Raw genomic sequence first — 27359 nt, forward strand, 5'->3', positions numbered from 1 at the left:
ATTGAACTCGAGAAGGCATTATGTGATAGGTTGAGGACATGAAGTAATTTGAGATCTCCTAGTGTATCTGGTATTGGACCCTCCAATTTGTTGCTCGAGAAGTCGATCAACTTGAACAGAGTCGGGATCTTAACAAATTCTAGCTTTACACCTTTCAAGGTTACCCTCATTGTATCTTCATAGTAAATCCTAATCATATCAAGTGTGTCATCATAAATCGTATATTGTAGGTAATCATAGTCAACATTGGCCTTCATAGCCACCCACGATGCAAGGAGACTCGTAGGCAGAGTGCCATTGAAATTGTTTGAAGACAAGTCAATGATTTGAAGCATCTCCCATGTGCTATCATTATGTGTGTTGACACCTCAATTTTAATTAGGTTAATTTTATTAATTAAGTTTTTAATTTATTTTGTCTTTTCGGATAAGTAGATAATAAAAAGAAAAAACAAACAAAATAAATAAATAAATAACAAAAAAGGCAAAATTGGCAGCCCATCGGGGTTGGGCCTTTGCGCCTAGCCCCCCTCCTTTTTCTCTCCCCCTCGCATGGGCCCTTATGGCCCAACCTACTTCTCCTCGGCCCGGCCCCTCTTTCTCCTCTGTCTTCTTCCTCCCATCTTCTTCTTCCTTCCTCCTTCTTCGCCTCTCGTAGGTCACGCGCGGCAACGAAGACGCGCTCGAGCACAACCTACAACAGAGAGAGGAGTGTAGGCCGGTGGCTGAGAGGACGCAACATTGAAGGCGAGCATGCCTCCGTGGAAGGGGGAAGATTTGACGCCGGTTTAGCCGCACCCGGGGCCGGTCGACGTGCGAGAGCCGACGGCTGAACCTCCGTCGACCGACCTCCTCCTCGCCTATAAATAGAGGAGCACCTCCGTCGACGATCGGCATCGCAAGCTTGGAGATCTTCCCACCGAGAGACTTCGGGAGGAATCGACGAGCGAGTGAGAGGGAACTCGAGTTGTGAGCTCAGCCCACCCTCCACCGAGAGACTTCGGGGAAGGCCGGCGGCGAGCAACTTCGAGAGGGTCAGATCCGGCCGGTGGAGGCTCGGATCTGGCCTGAGTGAGAGAGAATCGAGGCCGAGGAAGGTTCGGCCGAGATCTGCGCCTCAGATCTGGGAGTTTTGCTGCCGCCGTTGTTGTCGGATGTTGTCCCCGCCGCCGTTCGCCCGAGCCAGGCCGCCGCCATCGCGTGATCAAGCACCAACCCCAACGCCGTCGAACCGTGCTGCCACCCTCGCGCTTCGCCGCCGCTGTTTCTCCCGACACCCCACCGCTTCCCGACGTAGACTTGCAGTGCTCAAGACTCGATCGAATCACCTACATCGTGAAATCGACCGAAATAGGTATGAGTTCAGTCGCCGTCTGCCGTCGTACGCCATCACCGCCATCGTCGTTGTCTAGCCCGTCGTCGCCGCGCCGCCGCCCCCGCCCACCTTAGCCTTCCCTCTCCGACACCGCGAATCAAGAACTCTAGGGTTCTCGATTTTCCTGGTCGCGGCCTCGGTCGGTGGCCTCGGACCCGGGCTACAAGTCGGGTAGGGTTTCTCCGTATTTTGGGGGGCGGCGGCAACTGGGTCGGATCCGGGTAGGGTTTCACCAGGGGAGCGGGTTGCGGAGCCGGGTCGTCGGGCCGGGCCGGGCGTCTCTAAACGGCCGGCCACAGCGCCGTTTTAATAAAATAAAAGAAAAAAGAAAAAGAAAAGACAAAAATCCGAGCCTCGGGCCCGCGTTGCGAGCGGGTCGCCGGCCCGGCCGGACCCAACCCACGAATACGACCCGGGTCGGTTTTATTTTGTTATTTTAATATAAAATAATTCTAATAAATAAAAAATAAATATTTTATTTTCAAAAAAAAATCAAAAAGTGTTTTATTTTCAAAAAATATTAAAAAATGTTTTAATTTCCAGAAAATCGAAAAATATTTAAAAATGTCGAAAAATGTTTTATTTTTCTAAAAAATCGAGAAAAATCAAAAATAATTTATTTTCCAAAAATATTTTGAAAAATATAAAAAATATTTTATTTTCTAAAAATGCCAAAAATCCAAAAATGCCAAAAATAAAAAAAAAAGCCAAAATTCATGAAAAAGCCAAAAATTCAGAAAAAGCTAAAAAGACTGGTATTTTTCCAAAAATACCAAAAAATTCCTTTTATGGCCAAAAAATGGTTTTCCTCCCAAAAATGCATGGAAAATCTCTCAAAATCCAAAAACCTTAGGGTTTAAACAAAATTAGGTACCGAAAGGGCATTAGTGATTAACTAGTGTAATCAAGTCCTCGATCCTAATTTCTCTAGTTGCGCAGGAGTGAGTATTTCTCCCGATACTTCACTTGGGTTTCTAATCAACCTACCCCAAATCGATTAGTGGCGACTCCATTTTAAAAATTGATTTACAAGTTAAAATTTTAGACCATTAAGTCGTGAATTGGTGGACTTGGGAGAGTCCGGGCATAACTAATTTTAGCCGAGCCATTAGCCTCCTTAGGCGCTCGTACCCGATTGCGGGCGCCGAAAAAAAGAGGTCGCGACAGCTTGGCAACTCCGCTGGGGACATTTGAGGACTTAGGCCATTTTATCTTGTTTAAACCCTTTACTTGACTTGTTTTTTTTTTTTGTTTTGCAGGGTAGTAGCTTAAAGTTTTTTTATTTTGTTAAAATAAAATGTTTTGTAATTATAAACTGTGTGCATCCTTAAATGTTTTAGCACTACTACACATGGCACACACAACCCGGCCGCCGGACTCCGGCCGCCATAGGATTTCTAGGATGGTGTTAAGAAAGATACGACCTCGAACGCGAGACTGCGATGTAGAGGTTGCCTTTCTTTTCCCTGAATTTCTTAGCCGAGGTTAGGAGGGTATGCTGCTAACGCGAGACTGCGACGGGCGGATATCCTTTTAATCTCACCAATCATTCTCAGTTAGAAATCGAGCCGCACGTCCCATGCGCATGTCTTTGTGCTTGTCATTTTTCTTTAAAAAGCAAAAGTAATTTCTTTACTTTTACTTAGTCTTTTTATTTGGCCCATGGCAATTTAAGATAAGCTTTTCAAGCCCCGGTTTATATGCGATGGGGAAAGACGATATCCAGTTCATTCCTACTCCCAAGGCAGAGCTCTTCAAATGGTGGGGTCAATTAGATCAATTTGCCCAAGAGCGTGTGAAGGCCAAAGTCGGTCATCTCCTATCGTTGATCCAAATCACTGTTCGCCCTGAAGTCATACAAGCCATGGCACATTTCTGGTGCCCGAAGACGGTTACTTTTATATTCGGTAGGTTTGAGCTAACCCCAACCCTGGAAGAATACAACATCATCACTGGAATGCCTCTTGAGAAAAAGCTTGTCAAACCATCAACAGGCATCATCCCGATACGTGGGTTAGCACGGCTTTTAAGAACTGAAGTCCATACTATGATACAAATTCTTGAAGATAACCATAAAACCTGCCCACTGGAATTTATGAATGCATGTTTCGAAAATTAGCCTATGACCTAGAAAAGTGAAATTTTCCTCTTGGCCTTTTTCGGGCTCATCATCTTCCCCCATCAAAGAAATGCCATAACTCCCAAGATGGCATGGATAGTTGATCAGATCTTAAGAAGGGGGAATTATGTCAACATGATTTTAACTGAAACATTCTTGTCCTTTAATCGTTTTAAAGACAACTCAGAGAAAATCATGCGAGCCTCTCCTGAAATTTTACAAGTCTGGTTCTTTTCTCACCTAAGCGAATTTCGAGACTTCATGCGATCATATGAAATGAATGCTTTTGAAAATCCATTACAAAAATTTATGGTTTTAGGACCATATATTCCCAATCAAATCTATTTAAATTGGGTAAACTTCCTAAGAGACCCAGCTCCTGAGGCATTCCAATGGTGTGCTAGTTGGTTCCATGAAAAAAGAGCTCGCTTCGCTTATAAGCGTGATCTCCCAATTCCGTTGCTTGACCACACCAGCGCCATTCTCTATCACCCTTATCGGGTGGCACGACAATATGGAGCCCTTCAGGAGATCCCATCGTCTTCCATCAGGAAGGTCTCTTCAGTTCTTTTCAATACAAGCCGTGACTATGAATTCGAAGTTTCTACCGCTCAAGAAACTTGGGACAAGTGCCATCGCAAAGGATTGTGGTACCCGAAGGGCTTGAGGGAGAAGAAAAGCCCACCACGCCTCCATGTCCTACATCCACAACCATTGCATCCCGAAAAAATGGAAGCCATAAGTCCCTCACTCAATCAGCGAGAGCAGCCAGCACGAGCAAGCAGAGCTCATGGAAATGGATTTGGGAATGGACTGGATACGCACCTTAGAGCCGGTCCAAGAAAGTAAGCATCCACGCAAGCGCAAGACTCCCCGTCGCATATAAATTGGCAATCATGTGCCCCTTAGTGTTAATAGTGTGAAAGTTTTTTCCCATTGTTTAGGGACTTTTGTTTAATATCTAGTATTTCATCCCGTCATTTCAATTTCAAGTCGAGTTTGCAGTCTATAAATCCTCTTTTGATAAATAAGAAAGCGCTTAGACCATTGCCATGGGTCAATCTTTGTTTACTGTCGTGCTCATTCATTGTTTTCGCCACGAACAGGTAATTATGAATCGCCGGTCACCAATTGCTCGTGAATGGCCTCATGCAATAGGATCCGATCAGAATGATGTACAAAATTGCCTTATTAACATTGAAGACGGCGTAGGACAGATGTCCATTGTCCTTCAACAACTCTCAAGACAAATGAAATCCACTCAAGCTAAGCCCAACTCTATAGTTGCCTCAAACACCGTCATGACACCTGCAAATTTGCCGAAAAAATAGCCGCACCATAGACAGGTTTGAAAGGATCATGAAAAAGTTAAGCCAACTGCAGGAGCAGAATCCCATGGACTTGTCCAATTACGCCGGCATTGAGATCCCTGAAAAACTCAAAGCACCTGAATGTGAAAGGTATGCTGATACCTTCCGCCCAGAGACCTACTTGCAGGCCTACTTGGTTCGAAGGATGATTCAATCGTACCAATTGAGCTTAACTAGCCCTGCCTTGCGATGGTACATTATTAGGAAGATTAGTCCCCTTAAAACCTGGAAGGAACTAATTCATGTTTTTCACCAAGAGTATAATCTTGACATCACCTTGCCCTACGAAGAGCTGATGATCGCGGAGCACGAGAAACTGTTAGTCGCTGAGATAGGAGAAGAGCATGTCAATAAAGCCTTGCATGATAAATGGGCAGCTGAAGAACACCCTTCTTATGGAAAATTTCCCACTAGGAAAGGCAAGGAGCCTTTGTACGAGATCAAAGACACAGAGCATGTTCAAGACCGGGGCACGACTGGACGACTCCCCAAGCTTACTCCAAGAGCTAGGGTCCAAAAAATACCGACCCCTATCAACTTGGAAAGCAAATCGACAAAGGCAACTCTAATGTCTCTCACTTCCCTTGACAGAATCGAGCCGGCAAAACGAAGGGCCTTACTCAAAAGTTCTGGACTAAAGGCCAAGAAAAGAAAGCCTAAGCGGATCAATACAAAGACTCGCCGACGAGCCACCGCACCAAGGCTTCGAGCATTCCCAAGAATACAGCTTTGAAGGCTACCATCCCCTAGAATACAACCCGAAGGACTTCTAGCGTTATTTCGACAATGAAACCGACGATTCATCGTATAATCAAGCTTTCCTACTCTCATCCGGGGATGAAGGCCCGTCAGAAGAGGAAGCATACGTCTTTATCCGCTACGATCCTAACGAAGTACTAAGCTCGTCACCTGACCATGAGGATAGCTTAAATGCCTCATCCTCTTTCGGTAATTTTGACCCGGAAGAAAGCAATGGGGTAATCTCGATAGAGTCCAGCTTCCCTGAAATAGAAAAATTCACCACCACAACAGATATGCAAAGGGGAAAACCATTGGCCTAACCAAGATACATCAAGCCCGTCTTGCCCTCGTAGGATCATGAGCCCCATAGAAATGTGGATACCCAATCTCCGCAAGTACAACGGCACGCTTGTCCCGTGGTCCACTTGCGGTATCTCCATGCGGAAATGAGTCGGTACTATGGCCCGATGTCGTTCACAACTCGGCATTCCAAGAAACTCTTACGGGTGCATTGCAATGGTTCATCACAGCAAATATTTATCTCCTAAAGGATTGGAATGAGCTGACTTCCACATTCTTGCATCAGTACCAAAGCTAGATTGGAACTGAATTGCCTCGTGAGAGTTTGGCTCACTTCACAAGAAGACCAATGGAGGATTTCCGAGCATACGCAGGGAGGTGGAGAGCTTTCATGATGCAAACCCGCCCTCAACTGGCTGAAGAGGAGTTAATGAAGCAGTTCATAGAAGCTTTGTCCTGCAAGCATCGATGTTGGCTGCATGGGTTACACTTCCATAGCTTCAACGAGGTAGTCATCGCGTGCGAATACTTCGAGTCTACTGAAGGCGAGGAATTCAAAGACGCTTAGCTTCAAGACCAAAGACTGCCAAAGCGCTCCTTTACACGAGGGGTTTTCATGAGTTTTAATTGTTTTTATAATTTCATATTTCTCTTCTTATCTAGTGTGCTATGGTTGTATTTTCCATTCCAAGTACTCTATTGTGCAGTTATAATATTTTGTTTTAAGAGCATGAGGCGGTACTCCAAACCAGCCCGGTGATGTTATCCAACCATGAAAAAAGATATCATCCAAGGAGAATACTGAGGGCTGGGCTTCCTCATGCTTTTTCTCCCCCAAAGACATATTTTGAAAAAAAAAATATTTCATCACCCAAAAGCTTTTGTTAAAATAAGATGATAAATTTAATCATGTTTGTCTTTCTGACTCACTCACTTCATGTCTCAGAATATCATTCACATCCCCTTTGACTTAGTGTGACAGGGGGCATTTGAAGCAAGCGCATCAGGAAACGAAAAATAGGATGTAATAGGTACAGGCATACGGTTGGAATCAAGCCGTACCCAAGAGCTCTATACACTCCACCTTGCTCCTGCCCAACTCCTTCACAAGCTAGAGCAATATCCTTTCCCCACAATGTGCATGAGCAACCGGATGCTGTGGTCTCATCAATGGGACTTCCAGCTTTGACAAGCCCAGAAGCACAAGGAGGGGATCTTTTCTCTTTCTTTGAATTGGCTACTGTCAATAGGGAAGAAATCTAGACAGTTGAAGCGGTCTCTTGCCCCTATTCAAAATGAGGACCTAGAAACCTGACTTCCTATTCAGACGCATGCTCTCGCAAGAAGTGATTGCCATCAGAGAATTGGAGGTTTTGATTGTCCATCTCAGATTCCATAGAAGCTTGAGGTACATGACTTTTGCCTAATGATGCTATAGTTAAAGATAGAAGGAGAAATTCCACGAAGGAAGGCGTTGAAGATGAATCAACGACCAGCAATCATGCATACATGGTCACACGTGAGGAAGGCCAATCGAAAGAGATGTCAAATTGTGCCAAGACGAAGAGGTTGTCATCGATATTCAAATATCCCTAGGAGTCAGCAAATACAAACTTTGGAGAAGAGTAATTTGGTATCGTTTCCAATACTCCCCCCTCTTTAAACCCGCTTTTGACATATTTTCCCTATTGATAGGAAGCATCGGGATTCAAGAGCCAAACTTGATGGTTAGGTTTGGCAAATCAATATTGGCCAAGCTAGTATGTGGAAATGACCCGTATTGAATTCACCTGACTTCGTGTAAAGAAGGACGTGTCATCCAGGAGCCAATTCAGAGAATAATTGACTTAATAAAGCAAGGGACATAGGACTTTGTGTCCCCATCTCACTTCAGGTTCACCCAATCATTTGCAAACCAAAGAAGGGTAAAGTTGTATCGCTTCAGTTATTCGACTCTTGAAAGAGTTCATGACTAACACATTCCCTCTTGTTTGTTGCAGGATCACCTGACTGTCAAAAGCAAGGATAACGAATCAATGTGAAGCATGTCTTGTTTGTTGCAGGATTACCTGACTGTCAAAAACAAAAATCACAAATCAATGAGAGGCATGACAAACTCTCCCAAGCAAAATGGCGTCTCAAGTATTGCCAAAGCAAATGACAGAGATCCTTCAGGCCTCAACTCACATTTGATTTTGGCCAGACTAATTAATCTACTTGTACATCTTCTCTTCTGCAGGGGCAAAAGCAGAGATGCCCGATCAGATCCCCAACCCCGGCTGATCCTTCATGTGTCATATCCCTAAATCAATAGGAATAACTATCGACACCCATTTGCGAATAACCCTTTTGATTTTCAAAATTTAACATACTTGGAAACACCATTATGTTAACTCCCAAAGTTGTCAATAGGGTCTTTTTTTAGTCAAAACCATTCACTTGTTTTGAAGAGTTCAAACTCCATCATATTCAAAATGTTGCATGTCATTTCCAGATGAATTCTGCATGATGATTTTGTCTGTCTAAATCACTGATTCCACTGAGAATTATTAGAATAGACAGCTAAGTGAAGAATACAAGATTAATTGAGCATACCGGGTGAGGCACGTCGGAATGATGAAAGGCAAGCCATATCCTACACACAGTTCCCCCATCTATACACTTGTGAGATGAGTGCGAGAAGATTCCATGGCTGCGGGTAAAAAGAGTTCTCTCGCGAATGGTACGATAACCAAAATAGTGAGAGGCATTCCATCGCTCACCCCATTGAGCCCCATACACTGACAAATTTATGTTATGCTCCCATCAAAGAAACACCCCACACTAGGGCAAGTCGAAAGCAAGTCAACATCACAAGGTGAGAAAGGGGATAGAAATTTTCTTGCTTGCACTTGCATCAATCTTCGAGTGTCTTTACTGCATATGAACACTCGCGTTAATTTAAGTGCCCTAGAGTCATGAAGAGCAATTCTTTCTTTACGCACTTGTATTCATTGTACAACCCAAGTGAGTCTGTAATTTTACCCTCACATCGAGACAAAGCAGAAGTTATTGTCGTAGCCTGAGCGTCGGTTGAAGATGAAGACTCAAGAGTTTAATAACAGTGCTTCGATTAAACTTGTCAAGATCAGCTCTTAAGCAACAAGAACAAATAGGGGCATAAAAAAGCAGTGTACCTGGTAAAAGCAAGGTCAATGCCTGTAGATGAAAAACAAAAACAAAAACTATGGACATAAAAAAGCAGTGTGCCTGGTAAAAGCAAGGCCAATGTCTCCAAACAAAAAATACAGCTATTTGTATTCCCGAGAGAAGTTGCTATTGTGGTTCGATTAATGGAACCTTCATTGGACTATGAGAAGGAAGACTCGGTGACAAATGCCAAGGCGATCACTAGCTCTTACTTTTTTACACATGAGTCAAGCCTACATTGCATCCCATTGTAAAAAGTCTCTTCAAACTAGGGGCACTTCAATTAACGTAGGATTTCATATGTCTATAAGCATCACTCGAAGAAGTACGAGCAAGATTATTCTATCTCTTTTCGCAGGATTCTTGACTTGCAAACCTGAGGATGATCGTGCGGCACTTCGTTCAGGAGCCTTGACCTCGATGGTCCCATTTGATGAGCTGTTGACCAAGTCTTCATCACAATTTCAACAAAGACCTCTCACATTGGTAAAGTCGTATCGTTTGCGAGAATACTCGGACCCCTGCTGACATGATGACAGTGAGATAGTGTGGTCCTTATAAATCCTGCATCAATGGTCGGGATAGCTTTTTCCATGAGAGTGAGCGGAAAGTCCTTTCGGGGCCGAAAGTCCCTCATCTGGCATGCTCAAGACATCTACATTCTAAATGAAGGTTGTCTTTCAAAATCTTCCCCAGTGGAACTCAGATGATGCAAAACTGACAAAATTGTCATGCATAAATCACATTTAAACTCATGAATTTACAGCATATACAATCATGTGTGCATACTGTGCAAATAACAGACATACTCTTAGAGATCAAAGATATTGCCAGGTAAGCATATCTCTATCCCCATTTGTCTTAAGGTACCTATCACTGTCCAGGTACTCTCTTCTTGACACTCGACCTATTCGAATCGTCCCTTGAGTTTGTGTGCTTGCAATTGTCTCAGTATCCCATTGTCTTTGAGTACCTACCACTTGCCGAGTACTCCCTCTTAACGACACTCGACCTGTCCGAGTTGTCCTCGGAGTATTGATACTGGTGACTGACCAAGTATCCCTTTATCGTTGAATACCTACCACTGTCTAGGTACTCTCCTCTTGACACTCGACCTATTCGAATTGTCTCTTGAGTTTCGATGCTTGCAACTGTCTTAGCATCCTATTGTCTTTGAGTACCGGCCACCGTCCGGATACTCCTTTTTCCTGACACTCGACCTATTCGAGTTGTCCTCAAAGTATTGATGCTTGTGACTGACCAAGTATCCCTTTATCGTTGAATACCTATTGCTGTCTAGGTATCCCTGCTGTCTTTGAGTACCGGTCACCGTTCGGATACTCCATTTTCCTGACACTCGACCTGTTCAAGTTGTCCCTAGAGTATTGATACTTGTGACTGACCAAGTATCTCTTGGAATACCTACTGCTATCTAGGTATTCCCATATCGTCAAGTACCCACCGTTGTCCAGGTACATCCTTTTCATGACACTTAACTTGCCCAAGTTGTCCCCAAATATAGCAGCTGTTCAAGCATTCCACTGCTTTGTGTGCCGCCCTACCCAGTATGCTTCCTTACACTTGGACCAACCGAGTGGTCCTGTGTTGTATCATTAAATACTTGTGTTCATCCAAGTATTCCAAGATTTTTGTACACCAGTGGCTATTCAGGTGTTCCACCCCTTTTAAGTGCCTACAGCCATCCAGGTAAGCCTCGTGCTACATTCAAGTTTATGTTACCAGGAGGTGAGAGACCTTCACGAATATCTCAGGTACGCCCTCAATATTCCTAATTACCAGGAGGTGGGAGACCTTCACGAATATCCCAGGTACGCCCTTGATATTCCCCTTTACTAGGAGGTGAGAGACCTTCATGAATATGCGAGGTACGTCCTCGATATTCCCCTTTACCAGGAGGTGAGAGACCTTCATGAATATGCGAGACACGCCCTCGATATTCCCAATTACCAGAAGGTGAGAGACCTTCACAAATATCTCAGGTACGCCCTCGATATTCCCAATTACCAGGAGGTGGGAGACCTTCACGAATATCCTGTGCACGTCCTCGATATTCCCTTTACCAGAGGTGAGAGACCTTCACGAATATCTCGTGCACGCCCTCGATATTCCCTTTACTAGAGGTGAGAGACCTTCACGAATATCCTGGTACATCCTCGATATTCCCCTTTACCAGAAGGTGAGAGACCTTCATGAATATGCGAGGCACGCCCTTGATATTCCCATTACCAGGAGGTGGGAGACCTTCACGAATATCTCAGGTACGCCCTCGATATTCCCAATTACCAGGAGGTGGGAGACCTTCACGAATATCCCAGGTACGTCCTCGATATTCCCCTTTACCAGGAGGTGAGAGACCTTCACGAATATCTCAGGTACGCCCTCGATATTCCCTTTACCGGAGGTGAGAGACCTTCACGAATATCCTGTGCACGTCCTCGATATTCCCTTTACCAGAGGTGAGAGACCTTCACGAATATCTCGTGTACGTCCTCGATATTCCCTTTACCGGAGGTGAGAGACCTTCATGAATATGCGAGGCACGCCCTCGATATTCCCAATTACCAGGAGGTGAGAGACCTTCACGAATATCTCGGTACGCCCTCGATATTCCCAATTACCGGAGGTGGGAGACCTTCACGAATATCCTGTGTACGTCCTCGATATTCCCTTTACCAGAGGTGAGAGACCTTCACGAATATCCCGTGCGTCCTCGATATTCCCCTTTACCAGGAAGGTGAGAGACCTTCATGAATATGCGAGGCACGCCCTCGATATTCCCAATTACCAGGAGGTGAGAGACCTTCACGAATATCTTAGGTACGCCCTCGATATTCCTAATTACTAGGAGGTGGGAGACCTTCACGAATATCCCAGGTACGTCCTCGATATTCCCCTTTACCAGGAGGTGAGAGACCTTCACGAATATGCGGGGCATGCCCTCGATATTCCCAATTACCAGGAGGTGAGAAACCTTCATGAATATCCTAGGTACACCCTCGATATTTCCCAATTGCTAGGAGGTGGGACACCTTCACAAATATCCAAGTGCCTATGGTCAGCCAAAAGCCCCTTTTTTATGCCGGCAAATGCCCAAATATCCTTCAGGTTAGTACTTATGAATATCCAGGTACTCATTGATATGCCTGTGAATGTCCAGGTATCTTCCAAAATCGATGCCCTGAGAAAGGTCGGCGCATCCTCCCGAGAAAGGTCGGGTTCCAACTGGTGTCTTCGACAGAAGTCAGACACCCCACAAATGGATGCCCTGAGAAAGGTCGGCGCATCTCCCGAGAAAGGTCAGGTACCAATCGGTGTCCTTGATACAAATCAGGCACCCACAAATGAGATGCCCTAAGAAAGGTCGGTGCATCTCCCGTCAAGGCGACCGAAGAAAGGTTCGGGTCCTAGACAAATCATGGATTATTTTAACAGGCGACCGAAGAATGGTTCGGGTCCTGGAAGAGCAGTCTCCCGTCACGGCGATCGAAGAATGGTTCGGGTCCGAGACAAACCACTGATTACTCCAACAGGCGACCGAAGAATGGTTCGGGTCCTGAAGGAGCAATCTCCCGTCAAGGCGACCGAAAAAAGGTTCGGGTCCTAGACAAATCATGGATTGTTTTAACAGACGACCAAGAATGGTTCGGGTCCCGGGAAGAGCTCCTCCGTCACAAAGAACCGAAGAATGGTTCGGGTCCGAGACAAACCACTGATTACTCCAACAGGCGACCGAAGAATGGTTCGGGTCCTGAAGGAGCAATCTCCCGTCAAGGCGACCGAAGAAAGGTTCGAGTCCTAGACAAATCATGGATTGTTTTAACAGGCGACCGAAGAATGGTTCGGGTCCTGGAGAAGCAATTCCCCATCAAGGCGACCGAAGAAAGGTTCGGGTCCTAGACAAACCACTTATTGCTCTAGCAGGCGACCAAAGAATGGTTCGAGTCCTGGAAAAGCAACCTCCTCATATCACCAGGTAAGATGACGCCTTGATACTTGCCAAAACTCGGGGTTCACACCCTATCTCACTCACTCTCGGTAAGTAACTACAGGTATCTTCTTATCTGTCTTAGTATATGTAATGTTATATTGCTCTTTTTCTGCATAGAACAATAGGTTCCAAATAAAATATAATCTACTATGCATGCATGGATAAAATTGAGGCATCAGTCTGTCTTTGAATGCAACCTCTGCGAGCTCACCTTCAAAGATGGGCGTTGTTGACACCTCAATTTTAATTAGGTTAATTTTATTAATTAAGTTTTCAATTTATTTTGTCTTTTCGGATAAGTAGATAATACAAAGAAAAAACAAACAAAAAAATAAGTAAATAACAAAAATGGCAAAATTGGCAGCCCATCGGGGTTGGGCCTTCGCGCTTAGCCCCCTCCTTTTTCTCTCCCCTCGCATGGGCCCTTATGGCCCAACCTACTTCTCCCCGGCCCGACCCCCTCTTTGTCCTCTGTCTTCTTCCTCCCATCTTCTTCTTCCTTCCTCCTTCTTCCGCCTCTGCAGGTCACGCGCGGCAACGAAGACGTGCTCGAGCGCAACCTACAACAGAGAGAGGAGTGTAGGCCGGTGGCCGAGAGGACGCAACATTGAAGGCGAGCATGCCTCCGTGGAAGGGGGAAGATTTGACGCCGGTTCAGCTGCACCCAGGGCCGGTCGACGTGCGAGAGTCGGCGGCTGAACCTCCGTCGACCGACCTCCTCCTCGCCTATAAATAGAGGAGCACCTCCGTCGACGATCGGCATCGCAAGCTTGGAGATCTTCCCACTGAGAGACTTCGGGGGAGGAATCGACGAGCGAGTGAGAGGGAACTCGAGTTGTGAGCTCAGCCCACCCTCCACCGAGAGACTTCGGGAAGGCCGGCGGCGAGCAATCTCGAGAGGGTCGATCCGACCGGTGGAGGCTCGGATCTGGCCTGAGTGAGAGAGAATTGAGGCCGAGGAAGGTTCGGCCGAGATCTGCGCCTCAGAATCTGGAGTTTTTTTGCTGCTGTTGTTGTCGGATGCTGTCCCGCCGCCGTTCGCCCCGAGCCAGGCCGCCGCCGTCGCTGTGATCAAGCACTAGCCCCAACGCCGTCGAACCGTGCTGCCACCCTCGCGCTTCGCTGCTGCTGTTTCTCCCGACATTGGCCACTGCTTCCCCGACGTAGACTTGCAGCTGTTCGAAGACTCGGCCGAATCAAAGCTCTACATCGTGAAACAACCAAAATAGGTATGAGTTCAGTCGCCGTCTGCCGCCGTACGCCATCACCGCCATCGTCGTTGTCTAGCCTGTCGTCGCCACCGTCGCCGTCGCCGCCGTCGCCCCCACGCACCGCCTTCCCTCTCCGGCATCGCGAATCAAGAACCCTAGCTAGGGTTCTCGATTTTCCGGGTCGCGGCCTCGGGTCAGTGGGTCGGACCCGGGGCTACGAGTTGGGTAGGGTTTCTCCGTATTTTGGGGGGCGGCGGAAACTGGGTCGGGGTTCGGGTCGGATCCGGGTAGGGTTTCACCGGGAGCGGGTTGCGGAGCCGGGTCGTCGGGCCGGGCCGGGCATCTCTAAACGCCCGGCCATTGAGCCATTCTAATAAAATAAAAAAATAAAAAAAATAAAAGACAAAAAAATCCGAGTCGGGCCCGCGTTGCGGCGGGTCGCCGCCCAGTCGGACCCAACCCACGAATCCGACCCGGTCGGTTTTATTTTGTTATTTTAATATAAAATAATTCTAATAAATAAAAAATAAATATTTTATTTTAAAAAAAAAAATCAAAAAGTGTTTTATTTTCAAAAAAATATTAAAAAATGTTTTAATTTCAAAAAATCGAAAAATATTTAAAAATGTCGAAATTTTTTTATTTTCTAAAAATCGAGAAAAATCAAAAATAATTTATTTTCCAAAAATATTTTGAAAAATATAAAAAATAATTTATTTTCCAAAAATATTTTGAAAAATATAAAAATATTTTATTTTCCAAAAAATGCCAAAAATCCAAAAAATGCCAAAATCCAAAAAAAAAAAGCCAAAAATTCATGAAAAAGCCAAAAAAATCAGAAAAAGCTAAAAAGACTTGTATTTTCCCAAAAAATACCAAAAAAAATCCCTTTTATGTCCAAAAAATGAGAATAATACTCAAAAATGGTTTTCCTCCCAAAAATACATGGAAAATCTCTCAAAAATCCAAAAGGCCTTAGGGTTTAAACAAAATTAGGTACTGAAAGGGCATTAGTGATTAACTAGTGTAATCAAGTCCCCGATCCTAATTTCTCTCGTTGCGCAGGAGTGAGTATTTCTCCCGATACTTCACTTGGGTTTCTAATCAACCTACCCCAAATCGATTAGTGGCGACTCCATTTTAAAAATTGATTTACAGGTTAAAATTTTAGACCATTAAGTCGTGAATTGGTGGACTTGGGAGAGTCCGGGCATAACTAATTTCAGCCGAGCCATTAGCCTCCTTAGGCGCTCGTACCCGATTGCGGGCGCCGAAAAAAAGAGGTCGCGACAATGTGTACATCCAATTTCCCCATGCAATTTGTTGGATCGTAAAACAAGGACACGGAGATACCGTATATACTCAAGATGGCATGGAAATGTGCCATCAATTTGATTGTCCCCAATGTTCAAGAAATCCAACATCCAGCAATTTGCCAACGACAATGGAATCTGCCCTTGTAATAAATTCTCACTGATATCCCATACCTCCAAATTACATGTTATTGGGATGTTTTGCGGAATCTTGCCATTCAACTGGTTATTCCTCAAATTCAATATTATGGGCGACTCCTTCATTAAACAATTAGGAATACTTCCATTCAGATGGTTATGTGATAAGTCAAGCACTTCAAGATTACCAATTTTGCAAATAGACTGAGGAATGCACCCATGGAGATTGTTCTTTGAGAGGGAGAAGAACACCAATTTTGATAAGTTGTTGCTGATGTCATCCGGAATAATAGAATTTATGTTGTTACTTGAGAAATCCAAGTAGGAAGCAAATGACTGGAAGGATAGCATATTCCCTCGAAGCTTGTTTGAATGGAGGTCGACCACTTCTAGAGTAGAAGAAAGATTGCCTAGGGGTGTTTCGGAATCCTCAAATAAATTAGAGGAAAGATTGAGATGATTAAGACTTTCTAGTGTCCATATCCATCCCAGTATATTTCCTCGAAAATAATTGTGGGAGAGGTCAAGGAAGCTCAATTTGGATTGGTTAGCCAAAAACTGAGGGAATGTTGTCAACTGGCAGGAAGCCAAATATAAAGATGTAAGGTTGGGGAATGAAGAGGCCTGGGAAGCAATATTTTTGGCATTAATGGAAAAACGGTTGTAGGAAAGATCCAAATATGAAAGATTTCTCAATTGCTTAACCCAATTAATATGAAATGAGCCACTAAAATTATTGGAAGAAAGTGAGAGTTGGTTGAGCCCTTGGAGTTCCCATATAAACATCGGCAATTCTCCTCCTATATCGTTGTTGCTCAAATCAAGTGTTTTTAGCATGTGTGATGGAGCATGAAAAAATCCCTTCAATTGACTAGAAAATTGGTTGTCGGAAAGTAGAAGAGTATTAATCGATGGATGTGTGAACAGAGATGAAGGAATATTTCCTTCAAATAAATTGGATCGCAAGTCGAGAATAAGAAGAATCAAGAGGGATTCCCATTGTGTCGAATCAATTGAACCAGTTAGATTATTGGAGGACAAAGTGATTCGTACCAGATTCTTGGACTTGTTGAGTGATGGAACTGGACCAGTAAAATTGTTGGATGAGAAGATCAAATAAGAAAGTCGCGAGAGATTAGTGAAAGAGCTTGGGATATTTCCATCAAAGTTGCACCCCTCCAATTCTATTGTTGATAGATTCCTAAGATTACCAATTGAATCTGAGAGCCTTCCAGACATGTTAGTGAAACTAAGAACCAATGTCTGGAGAGAACCATTCTCCGAAAATTCTGGCAAAGAACCATGAAGGAGGAAGTTGAATGATAGGTCAAGGGTTTGAAGTGTTTGTACCTGGAAGATTTCATGAGGAAATTCTCCATATAGACCAGCTCCCCATAGGCTCAAAGTTTTCAAGCTAAAGAAATTCGATAAGAAACTAGGAACTGTGGTGGACAAGTCGTTGCCATCGAGTTGAATGACCGATAGATTAGCAAGACTCATAAGGGAAGTGCTGATAGGACCAGACAGAGAATAGTATGACATGCTCAACACCTCAAGTTTTGGCACTGAAGAAGACAACGTGTCGCACCACTCACTTCCCTCAGCAAACACATTGAGCCCATCAAGGTACAGCTCCCTTAACTCCCCTAAATCCCTAATCAGCGACCTCAAATTGGGCTTCTCAAGTTTTAGCCAAGTCCAACTGAGATCAAGGGTACGTAACTTTGTCAGGCGCGATAGCTCCACAGGAATTTGCCCAGTGAATCCAGCATTGGACAAGTTGAGATGCGCCAAGCGGCTGAGATTTGTAAGGCTTGACGGAATTGCCACAGGGTAGAAGGCGTTGAACGCCAAGTTTAGGCTCCGAAGGAACTCGAGCCTGAAGAGGTTCGACGAATCGTCGATTCCGCCAGAGATCGACTCTTCACTCAAATCAAGACCGACCACAAGACCATCCTCGCATGTCACGCCGCTCCATGAATTGGCACTTTGGTCCCATTGTACTAGCTTGGAAGACTCGGAGGCGTTGAAGACGAGGCTGTTTCTCAGCTCGAGCAACAGCAATCTTTGGTCAACGCGAAGACACTGGTCTGATGCTGAAGCCGTAGCAACGTCGGAGAAGATCGAGATCGTGGATATGGCAAGAAGAAGCCATGAGACCATCGAGCCGTTCATCGGAAGAAGTTGAGGAAGAAAGTTAGTCCAACACTGAGGGTCTGCCGAAACAGAATCAACAATGGGGAATGGAGGAGTTGTCCGAGGAAAGCGCAATGCCTTGTGTTGAAATTCGGGATGTCATTCCTTAGTCACCAAAGTTTGGCTTTTATTTCACTTTTGACAATACTAGAATAAATATTCTTTATTTAACATGCTTTTTCAATCGAAACGAAATACAATAATTTTATTTTCAAGAAGAAAATGGGAAAATTGAGGAAATCTGCCTAAAATGTGTTGAGATTAGTACTTGACATCCCTCAGAAATATTTTGGCTTGTCTTTTTTTTTAATCAAAAACAAATTATTCGTGTGATCGGTTTCGTTTTTGTACTCACATTAACATGTAGAGATCCATTAAAAGTAGATAATGGATATATATACAAAAACACATACATTATAGTCACTTTCTTTTATTAAATTAGTAGATTCAAGAAAAGAAATCAAAAGATTTACTTATATTTGAATTTTATTGTAAATATTTTATAGTACTATCAAAAAGCAGAAAAAAGTATAAACTAAAGAATTGGAAAATACAGTGGATTAAGTACGAAGTATGAAATAGGAAAATACAATAATATGTTGAAAAGATAGAATGAAAAACCAAAAAAGCAAAAACTAAAAATAAATTTCTCTTTTATTAAACTGAAAGGAAAAATAAGAAGAAAAGGGAGACAGGCTGAAAGAAAAACGATGAAACAATGGGCGTTATGTGGTTTAAAGGAAAATAAAAAGAGCGAAAAATCCAAGAAGATTTAAAATTAAAAGAAAGAAAAGAAAAAGCGTACTGTAAGCATGTTCAAGAGAAAGAAAAGAAAAAGCGAACTGTAAGCATGTTCGGCTACTGCAGGAAAGAAGGAAAAACCCAAAAAAAAACAAAACCCTTGCCATTTATTTTTATTTCAAGAACAGGGAATTGCAAGGGAGGAGGGGGAGGAAAAACAGGGGATGCTTCAGCTTTGAAATTGGGAGCAGTCAAAGTAAACGCCTGCTGGTGGGGACGACTCTGTCGAGTCTTAACGTTCATTGCGGGACTGATGATATTGTGTTGCTTTATCCGTGGAATCATGTGTAGGGTATGGGAGCAAAAACGTGTTTGGGTATGTCGTCTTTTCTGTAATCGTTTGCGGATTTCTTGGCGTCAATTTAAGCTGCGCTAGCCAAATCAAGAAAAATCAAACCTCAATAAGTAGGACATGATGAGCTTAGGGAATTGGTTTATAATCTATTGTTAGTCATGAAAACACATATGAAAACAGAATTTGGTTGATTAGAACGATCGAGAAATTTGCGCTTCAAAAAGCATTAGATTTTATATTGAATCCATAGTTGTCACGACCGCCTGGTTAGATATTGAATCAAAGATGGATTCAAGTTTCCATGTGAATGGGCCGCTTTTGGATCGAGATAATCGACGGACAAAAGATTGCTGAAAATGTCACAAGTTCTCAATTAAAAGAAAATACCTTTTGATCACTCGTTAAAATTTGATAACTAATTGAAAACGAAATTTTTTTTTTATGAATTTATGGTTTTTTTTTGGTTAATTTGGGCTTGGGCCTACTTAAGGGTTCCTAATATTTTAGTAATCTTGATTAGTGTGCGAATGATTCTTATAAGCAAACTCAATTTAATTATATCGTAATTGTATTATGGGTTTGCACTGGGAACGTATTTGTTGGGGCTGACTTCCATGGCAGATGCTAGGTAATATTCCATGTCCAAATTTTCTTTGCTTTTCCACCTTAAGTAATGTCATCTTGCGCAAAGTCACAACCATATGCAAGATTCCCTTTGAACGAATGTCTAGTGATGACCGAGACCGACTTTTTAGTGTTGTTGAGGATATTTTTCAGCGGGTACTTAGAAGAGGTCTAGTCAAATCTTGTCTATTATTTACATTTGAACTAGAGTTAAGTTGAGAATTTAAAACTTGGATACTTGATTTAAACTCAATCAAAGCTAATTTTTTTTTTTTTTGATCAAGCTTGACTCATGCTTTATTTTTATAAACTTGAAACGACTTAATTTGATTTGACTTGATTATCATAAATGAGTTTCTATCGGAGCTTGATTCAAGCTTGAGCTCAAATTCGACTTTTGTAAAATCTGAACTAATGAGACGTGGACTTGACTTAGTCTTGCACTTTAACTCGTAATAATTTAAGTTAGCTTGTGTGGCTTGATTGGTTTGCACATAAAAGAAGCAATTACAACCTAATGTCGAAGAAGCATGTGAGAAAATGCTAGTAAAGCACCTGATCATTTCAATATTGAGTGTCGCGTATCTCATTTAAGTTGAGTTTTTTCTTCAAATTGGGATAAATCTATTTTTAATTCTCTAATTCATCATATTTGTGCGATTGGATCCTCAATAGAGGAAGCCATTCCCACTTCGATGGACGGCTGGAGTCCACCGTTCTTAGAAGGTCAAACCCGTAATAAGTTCTTCACATTTTCCAACTATCACCAATCACCGCCATGGCATTCGCGGCCACCAAATCCTCCAACCCTTCTCGTGTCTCTCACTTTTCCACCTTTTGTCTTCTACATATTACTCTCTTATTTTTTTCCTAGAACAAAACTAGTTTCTTTTGATGTTAACGTTACTGACTTTTACCTTTTTCAATAATAAATAATAATAATAATAAATCATCCTAGCATGCCACACCAACATACTAAAAGTTATTTAAGGACTTGACCGAGAATGGGGGTAGAGTTGGAGGAGTTGATTCCCCAAAAAAACTAAAATTGAAGGATCCAAATGCACAGACAACATAAGTTAGGAGACTAAAATCGAACTTAATCCCACTAGCAAGGAAACACCGGTTAGCTAAGGTATTCAAAACATTATCAACTAATAGAAGAAGTCCTTAAATAATGTTAATGTGACTAGGAAAATATATTTATAAAGTTCAAGAATTATGTAAACTCTATCTACTAAAAATAGATAAGTGCCAACTTTTCTTATAAATCTCGACCACTAACATAACTATTTTTGTATTATAATTTTGAACATTTCAGTCTTTTCCTTTCTACGTAGATCCTTTACTCGTTTCTCAACTTTCCTATGGAAAAAAAAAAATCTGTTTTTCTTTCCAACTTTTGGATATTATTATTATTAAGGCTAGGTTTAGTTAAGGGTGTGAAAATGACTAATTTAATCCTAAATCTATCATATAGATTCCGATGTAGTTCTAAAATTTTCAATTGGTCAAATGCAATTCTAAACTTTTGCATTAAATTCCAATATAGTCTTGCTTGTCAATTTTTTCCTGAAAATAGTGATGTTATGTGGCACTACAGCCATCATTGGCCATCCTTTAGGCTCTGCTGGCAATTTACATGGACAAATTTATTCAAAATGATTTTCGAGTAATGTTATTTATTTATTTTTTTTAACTGACGTAGCTTCACACTTTTGAAGGTTAAACTCACTGTATCTTTAAAATAGACCCCCATATTTGAAATACAACTTATACTACAGGTGATTGAAGCCTACATCAGCCTTCATCACAATTTCGATCTTCAAATTCTATAACATGTTTCTAGTGATTCACATGGTATCATCAAATGATACAAGTCTTGGATAAGAATCTACAACGCACTAGAACGCCCTTAGAATATTTTTTAGATAATGGTCATTTACATCAGACCAATTACTTGATACGAAATACTGTTTTGTCTCAGAGACATAATTAGGATGCCACAACATTAGAACTATATTGGCAAAGTCACAAAGTTGAAAAAATTCTGGATTATATCGAAATGCTATATCGAAATGCGTATAATGGATATAAGACCGAGTTAATGATTTTTCTTTGGGTAATTGCACCAGGAATGTTAAAACTTGGAGCGTAAGTGTACTCAATGTTCTCAACGCAAAGCCATGCAAACCTCGCGTCTTCAAGCTCGCTATCTTGCGGAGCCGTCCCTGACACCGCATTGAATTGAATGTCTGCAGGAGTAAAATTATCAGAATCCTGCTGAATGAGGTTTCAAGTTTCAAAAACTTGCGATCCTTTGTATTTAACAGAGAATTATAATATATTATGCAAAGTGACAATAGGCATAACATTTGTAGCCTAATTCGTAGCTCAAACTAGTTGACTCAAGAATGAGCTTCAATCTGGAACTCTATGGATTTAAAAAATGACAAGCCTCTTTCAGTTTACTATATTTGGATTCGGTGGGTCTACTATGTAAGGAAATTAGAATTTTCTTTCTGTAACTTACATAATGAAATAAGTATATACCTCATCAATTTCTACGTTGAAAGGCCACTATACCACCAAAGGTGCTAACCTTTGACTGCTAATGTGCATGCTTCAACAATACAACCACCGAAAACCACACCACAAGGATTTTTATGCTTTAAAACGACACATGTAGGGTCGCTAAACTGGGATACGTAATTCAAGGCAGCATCCGCATCCAGATGGTTATATGACATTGCCTGCAGCATCAATACATAATTCACAACAAATGGGAGAGAGATCTGCTATTGTTACCATGATCTGTTGATGAAGTAAAAGAACTTTATGGAAAAAAAACTATTCTTGCAATTTCTCAGAGACTTCTAAAGAGCATCTAATCTCATCTCAAAGACATGGTTATGATACTAAAAAGGAAGCTAACTAGTCCCCTGTATCGCTAATCTCCTTCGCAAAACATTATTAGTGTTTCCTTACAACTAACATTCTGTACACTAACATATACAGATAGTTGACCTGGAAAAGAAAAGAAACTAGATGCTCCTTAAGAATGATTTGTAATATTATGTCAACCTGCCAACAAAACCAAAAGTTGAAGCTACCCCGTCAGATGGAGTAATTTGGTATATAAAAGCTCTATATTTGCCATCACACATAGGCTAGCATTTTACCACAAATTGAAGGATGGAAGATCATTATGTTGAAGAAGCAAATAAATTGCCTGAGAGATTCGAAATGAGTACCTCCTGTTCTAATCCCATATTGATTTCTTGAGGCCTTTGTCAATTTATCAAAAAGCTTTAGCTATTAGATGAAAATAGCGTCTATTATTTAGATTCAATAACAAGATTCAATTTTAGAAACTGCCTCCTCTATCTAATGAAGTTTTCAAAGCTAGATAATTACTAGATTTGCTGCAATTTCAACTTCCTCAAAAGATTGACCTTGATGTAAAAATATGACATTCAAGGACTCACCTTTCCATGATGTTGGATTGCAGTTGCAATACCACCTCAATTAACCTCAGCAAGACTCTTGTCCACATGCAGCCTTCTGCTGGGGATTTTCACCATAATGAAGAGAACTTTTAAGAGATAGAGGCACTGTTAAGCTAGAAGGGAATTTCTCTATCAAAAGGAAGAGTTGTCAACCTCCACATAAATCAGTTAAAAACTAACAAGGTAACAGAACCTACTGAAATTATTGATTTCCAAAGGAAACAAACTAAAGGATACATCAGAACCAAGTCTCTAGAAAAGCCCCTTACTTGCATGTGTTTAGACCTACATGCATTTTTTATTGCCTTAGTGGCTACGACATCAATTGAGAACACAAACCAGATGAATAGCTCCAGTTGTTTGTCTCCAGAACCACTCTAACACTGCAGAATCATAGGAAGCAACATGTTGAAAGGCCTTCCAAGAAAGTTTTCTACAGAACTGTTGATCATCTCCATTACTCTTCAGGAACTCCAGCAGCACAGGCTAGTCGTGTGAATCAACCACAACTAAGACATCCTGATGATTCTGTTAGAAGGTAAATGCCAACATCAATTCAGATTAAGGGCATATAATGGCACTTGATGCAAAATTACAGAAAAATTTACCACATGCATATTGATACATAAAGGCACAAAGCCAGCAACATTTCTTCAAAAACAGTGCAACATATCAGACATACCTATTTTAGTTTATAATTTAACAAGAAAAATTGTTGTTTTAGCATAAAAGCATGAGAGAAATCATTACGCAAACAGTAAGAAGATAATCTGGAGTCGCAATCTCAATGGAAAAGTTAACATGCTTTCAGTCAATTACATGCCTCAGTTACAAGTGCCGTCATAGCAAAGTTTGCTGGATATCCGCGAGCCCAGTGTGACCGAAGACACCAATTGAGATGCAATGAAGCAAAACTGAAACATAAGCAAGTCTATGCTCTAATAACAATGAACATGAACATGTAATAGTAAAAAACCTTTGCAGCAGCTCTGATTGTGGCAGGACCACCAATATCAACATTCTCAATTCCATCTTCAAATCAACCACAGAGGTAGCTTTGTCCTAGAAAGGATACAAATTAACCACCACTACATCAGAAGTACCTGCACAAGTTCCATCTTGCATTCAGTATAGTAAAATTATGTAGGGCCATAGTAACGCCGAGAACATTATTTGTCTGTCCTCAGAATTTCTTAGCTGAAAAACGGTCAGAATGTTACTACAAGAAAACTCACCAATTCCATGCTTATCAAGAGCCTCCTGGTGATGCTGTTGGTCCCTCCTAGCAAGGATTCCTCCATAAATATGAGGATACAAGGTCTTAACGCAACCATCCAGCTGTTAATAGAGTAGTGTAACATTCCCAAGTTAAAATCTAAATCATTTTGCCAAAAGAAGATTATTCTGTTTGGTGTGCGCCTCGTTGCAGAGACAAGAGATGAAATTATCATATGTGAATGTTAAGGAGGGAAATCCTTGGTCAAAGGTCTCAAACGACAGAGATATCATAACCACTCACAAAGAGAGGCACCATGACTACTTGAAATGTACTAATTGAATATTGTGATCCTGAATTTAGTAGGGAAGTAATTCTCCTTAGTGAGGGGTGCCAGCAAGCACAGTGCAAATCCGCATTTGATTTCTCTAGCGAATCAAGATTGAAGTGCACTCACTTCAACTTTTAGTAAGACAAGGAGTATTTGCATAGAAGAAGAAAAAAGATACGCTAGGTTTCAATGGTTCAACAAGTTTGTAAGGATGAATGGATCTCAAAAGGGAGAGAAGATAAGTTTGGGGCATCAGGTGCTCTATGCCACCTAAGGACAAATGGCACTCACATTTACGACAGAATCTTGAAAATATGCTCTTGGTAGAGGAACTCTTGATAATCCTTGATAAGCATTAACAACTAGAAATTGATTTTTTTTGTCATAAGCTGGAAAGTCTTGAGCTGTCTGAAGTGGTTAAGGTATCTGATCTATGCCACCATTGTTAGGAATAGATGTAGCATGATACTGTTAGCAAAAGCTGTGAAGATCCCAGAAAAACCACTTGAAGCCAAGAGGGATTTCAAGTTGTATGGCTTCAGTGCAGTGCCAATCTCGACTATCGTCATCACTCGTTACAATCAGCTTCCTAAGACAAGGAAACTAAAGAAAGAAAAGAACATACAATGCAAGAAAGGGACAAAGAAACAAACCATCTCTGGGAAGCAAGTAAGCTGTTCCACTTTGGTGACGGACAACCCAGCATTTTCCAGAGCAGATGCGGTTCCTCCAGTTGAGACAACAGTATACCTAAATATTTGACCCGTTTAAAACAACATGAACACTTGAATATGCTGACCCGACAAGTACTCATACCATGCGCACCCCTGTATAAAAATACTATCCACAAGCAATGAAACGTGCCTAAAATCCAATTCAACAAAAACAGCGTGTCTTCAGCACCTAACCTACACCACACGCACACGCATACGCATACGAACACGCACACAAGAGAAGTGTGCAAAGTAAAGTCCTCACCCCAATTCCTGGAGGCCTTTTCCAAGAAAAGCCAAATCAGTTTTGTCAGACAAAGATATCAATGCCTGCTTGCCCCCTGAACATTGAAGAAAAAAAATCAGATTTTTTTGCATTTACAAAAGGGCACATGCCCAGCAAAAAAAGAACGACGACGCTGAAGCAGCCCTCTTCATAATCTGGAATGATAATATCAACGAAGAAGTTAAAGACACGAGAGAAAGAGGGGTACGAGGAGAAGAAGGGCGCAGCTCCTTGTCGGGCGCGGACAGAATCTCAGCCTCGGCAGCCATGGCTTTGATCGGAGGAGCAGCGCGCGACGACGAACACGATTAAAGTCGAACACACGCCACAGGTACCTGCAACCCCCATGAGGCAAGACGGAGAGAAAGCAGATAGAGTCGAGAGCTGAGACTGACAGCCACACAAAAAGAGAAGGACCAAACGAAAAGAAAACAAAAAATATTTATGAGATGAACGAATTGCGCCGGAATTTCTACCGGCTGAGAGGTGGAAGGGCAAGCTCTGGTCCGGTGAATGGTGGAGAAGTGAAGCAAAGAGCTCCGGAAAGAAGCGGCGGCGGCGGCGGCGGCGGCGGCGGAGGAGGTGGAGACGGCGGGAGAACCCAACATGCTTTGCTCTGCTCCGCGCGGCGCTGGAAGAGGGCCGGGGACGTGGCAAAGGCACAAAGGAAAAATGCTAAATGCTTTTGAAGTTGCATTTTTCTATCCTGCGAATAAATTTTGCTGAAAATATGTTGAAGATAGTTGCCACGCTTGGATTAATCGATTATATCCTTATACATTTTCCGATTATGAAGAGAAGAAGAACGAAATACTCTTGCTCGAGTTTGATAATTGAACCTCACCGGAAATCTTCATGATCGTGAGAATTTAAATAGCACTCTATCCCAGAATCGATAATAAGCAAACCTCCATGATCTCACAAACATTAATGGACCACAAAAAGCCCAGAAGCCAACGACGAACCCAAGCGGTATGCCCATGTAAAACCACTTTTTCTCGCTATCATCATTGTTGCCATTTGCATCAACTTCTTCTGTCCCGTTCGAGGTAATTGAGCAACTTTTGTTGAGTTGAAGCCCACACAATCCGAGGTTCCCTTCAAAAGAACTTCTGGAAAATGTGAGAAATTGTCCGCTTGTCGGGATGTTTCCTACAAGTTGATTGTTTGAGAGGTTCAACAATGAAAGGAAATTGAGATTTACTAGTTGAGCTGGTATGGTTCCATTAAGGTAATTCACCGACAGATCCAACGACTCAATCTGATGCAAATTCCCCAATATAGGAGGAATTGAACCCGAGATAGCATTGCGTGAAAGGTTGAGGACATAAAGTGCTTTGAGATCTCCAAGTGCATTGGGTATTGTACCCTCCAATCTATTGCTTGAGAAGTCGATCAATGTGAAAATAGTCCAGATCTTAACGAGTTCTAGCCGTAGATCTTTCGAGGTTGCACTCATTGTATCCTCATAATAATAAAACTCATTAATTAATGAGTAATCGAAAAACTGATACTGTAGATGATTGAAGTCCTTATTGGCCTTCATAGCCTCCAAAGATGCAAGGAGACTCACAGGCAGTGTGCCGCCAAATTCGTTTAAGGACAAGTCAATGATTTGAAGCAT

General features: G+C 42.2%; 2 protein-coding genes across 2 annotated transcripts in view; both read right to left on the bottom strand.

Annotated features, from left to right (window-relative positions):
• The window catches only part of LOC104432108 (bifunctional purine biosynthesis protein PurH), a 106799-nt gene extending 80441 nt beyond the window's left edge, over positions 1-26358 (bottom strand). Inside the window, exon 1 of the mRNA XM_039317181.1 lies at positions 26212-26358. Coding sequence (XP_039173115.1) covers positions 26212-26343 — 132 coding nt within the window. The 5' untranslated portion in view covers positions 26344-26358. The remainder of the gene's footprint in view (positions 1-26211) is intronic.
• Positions 26359-26588: 230 nt separating this feature from the next.
• LOC120295727 (putative receptor like protein 25) lies at positions 26589-27359 on the bottom strand. The gene has a single exon (XM_039317186.1). The coding sequence runs from the start codon at positions 27357-27359 to the stop codon at positions 26589-26591; it is 771 nt and encodes a 256-aa protein (XP_039173120.1).

Source organism: Eucalyptus grandis, chromosome 1 (assembly GCF_016545825.1).
Source record: "Eucalyptus grandis isolate ANBG69807.140 chromosome 1, ASM1654582v1, whole genome shotgun sequence".
NCBI lineage: Eukaryota > Viridiplantae > Streptophyta > Magnoliopsida > Myrtales > Myrtaceae > Eucalyptus > Eucalyptus grandis.

What these genes read in the sequence shown, in the direction of transcription:
- LOC120295727 (XM_039317186.1), bottom strand. Translation starts at nt 27,359, where the DNA reads ATGCTTCAAATCATTGACTTGTCCTTAAACGAATTTGGCGGCACACTG.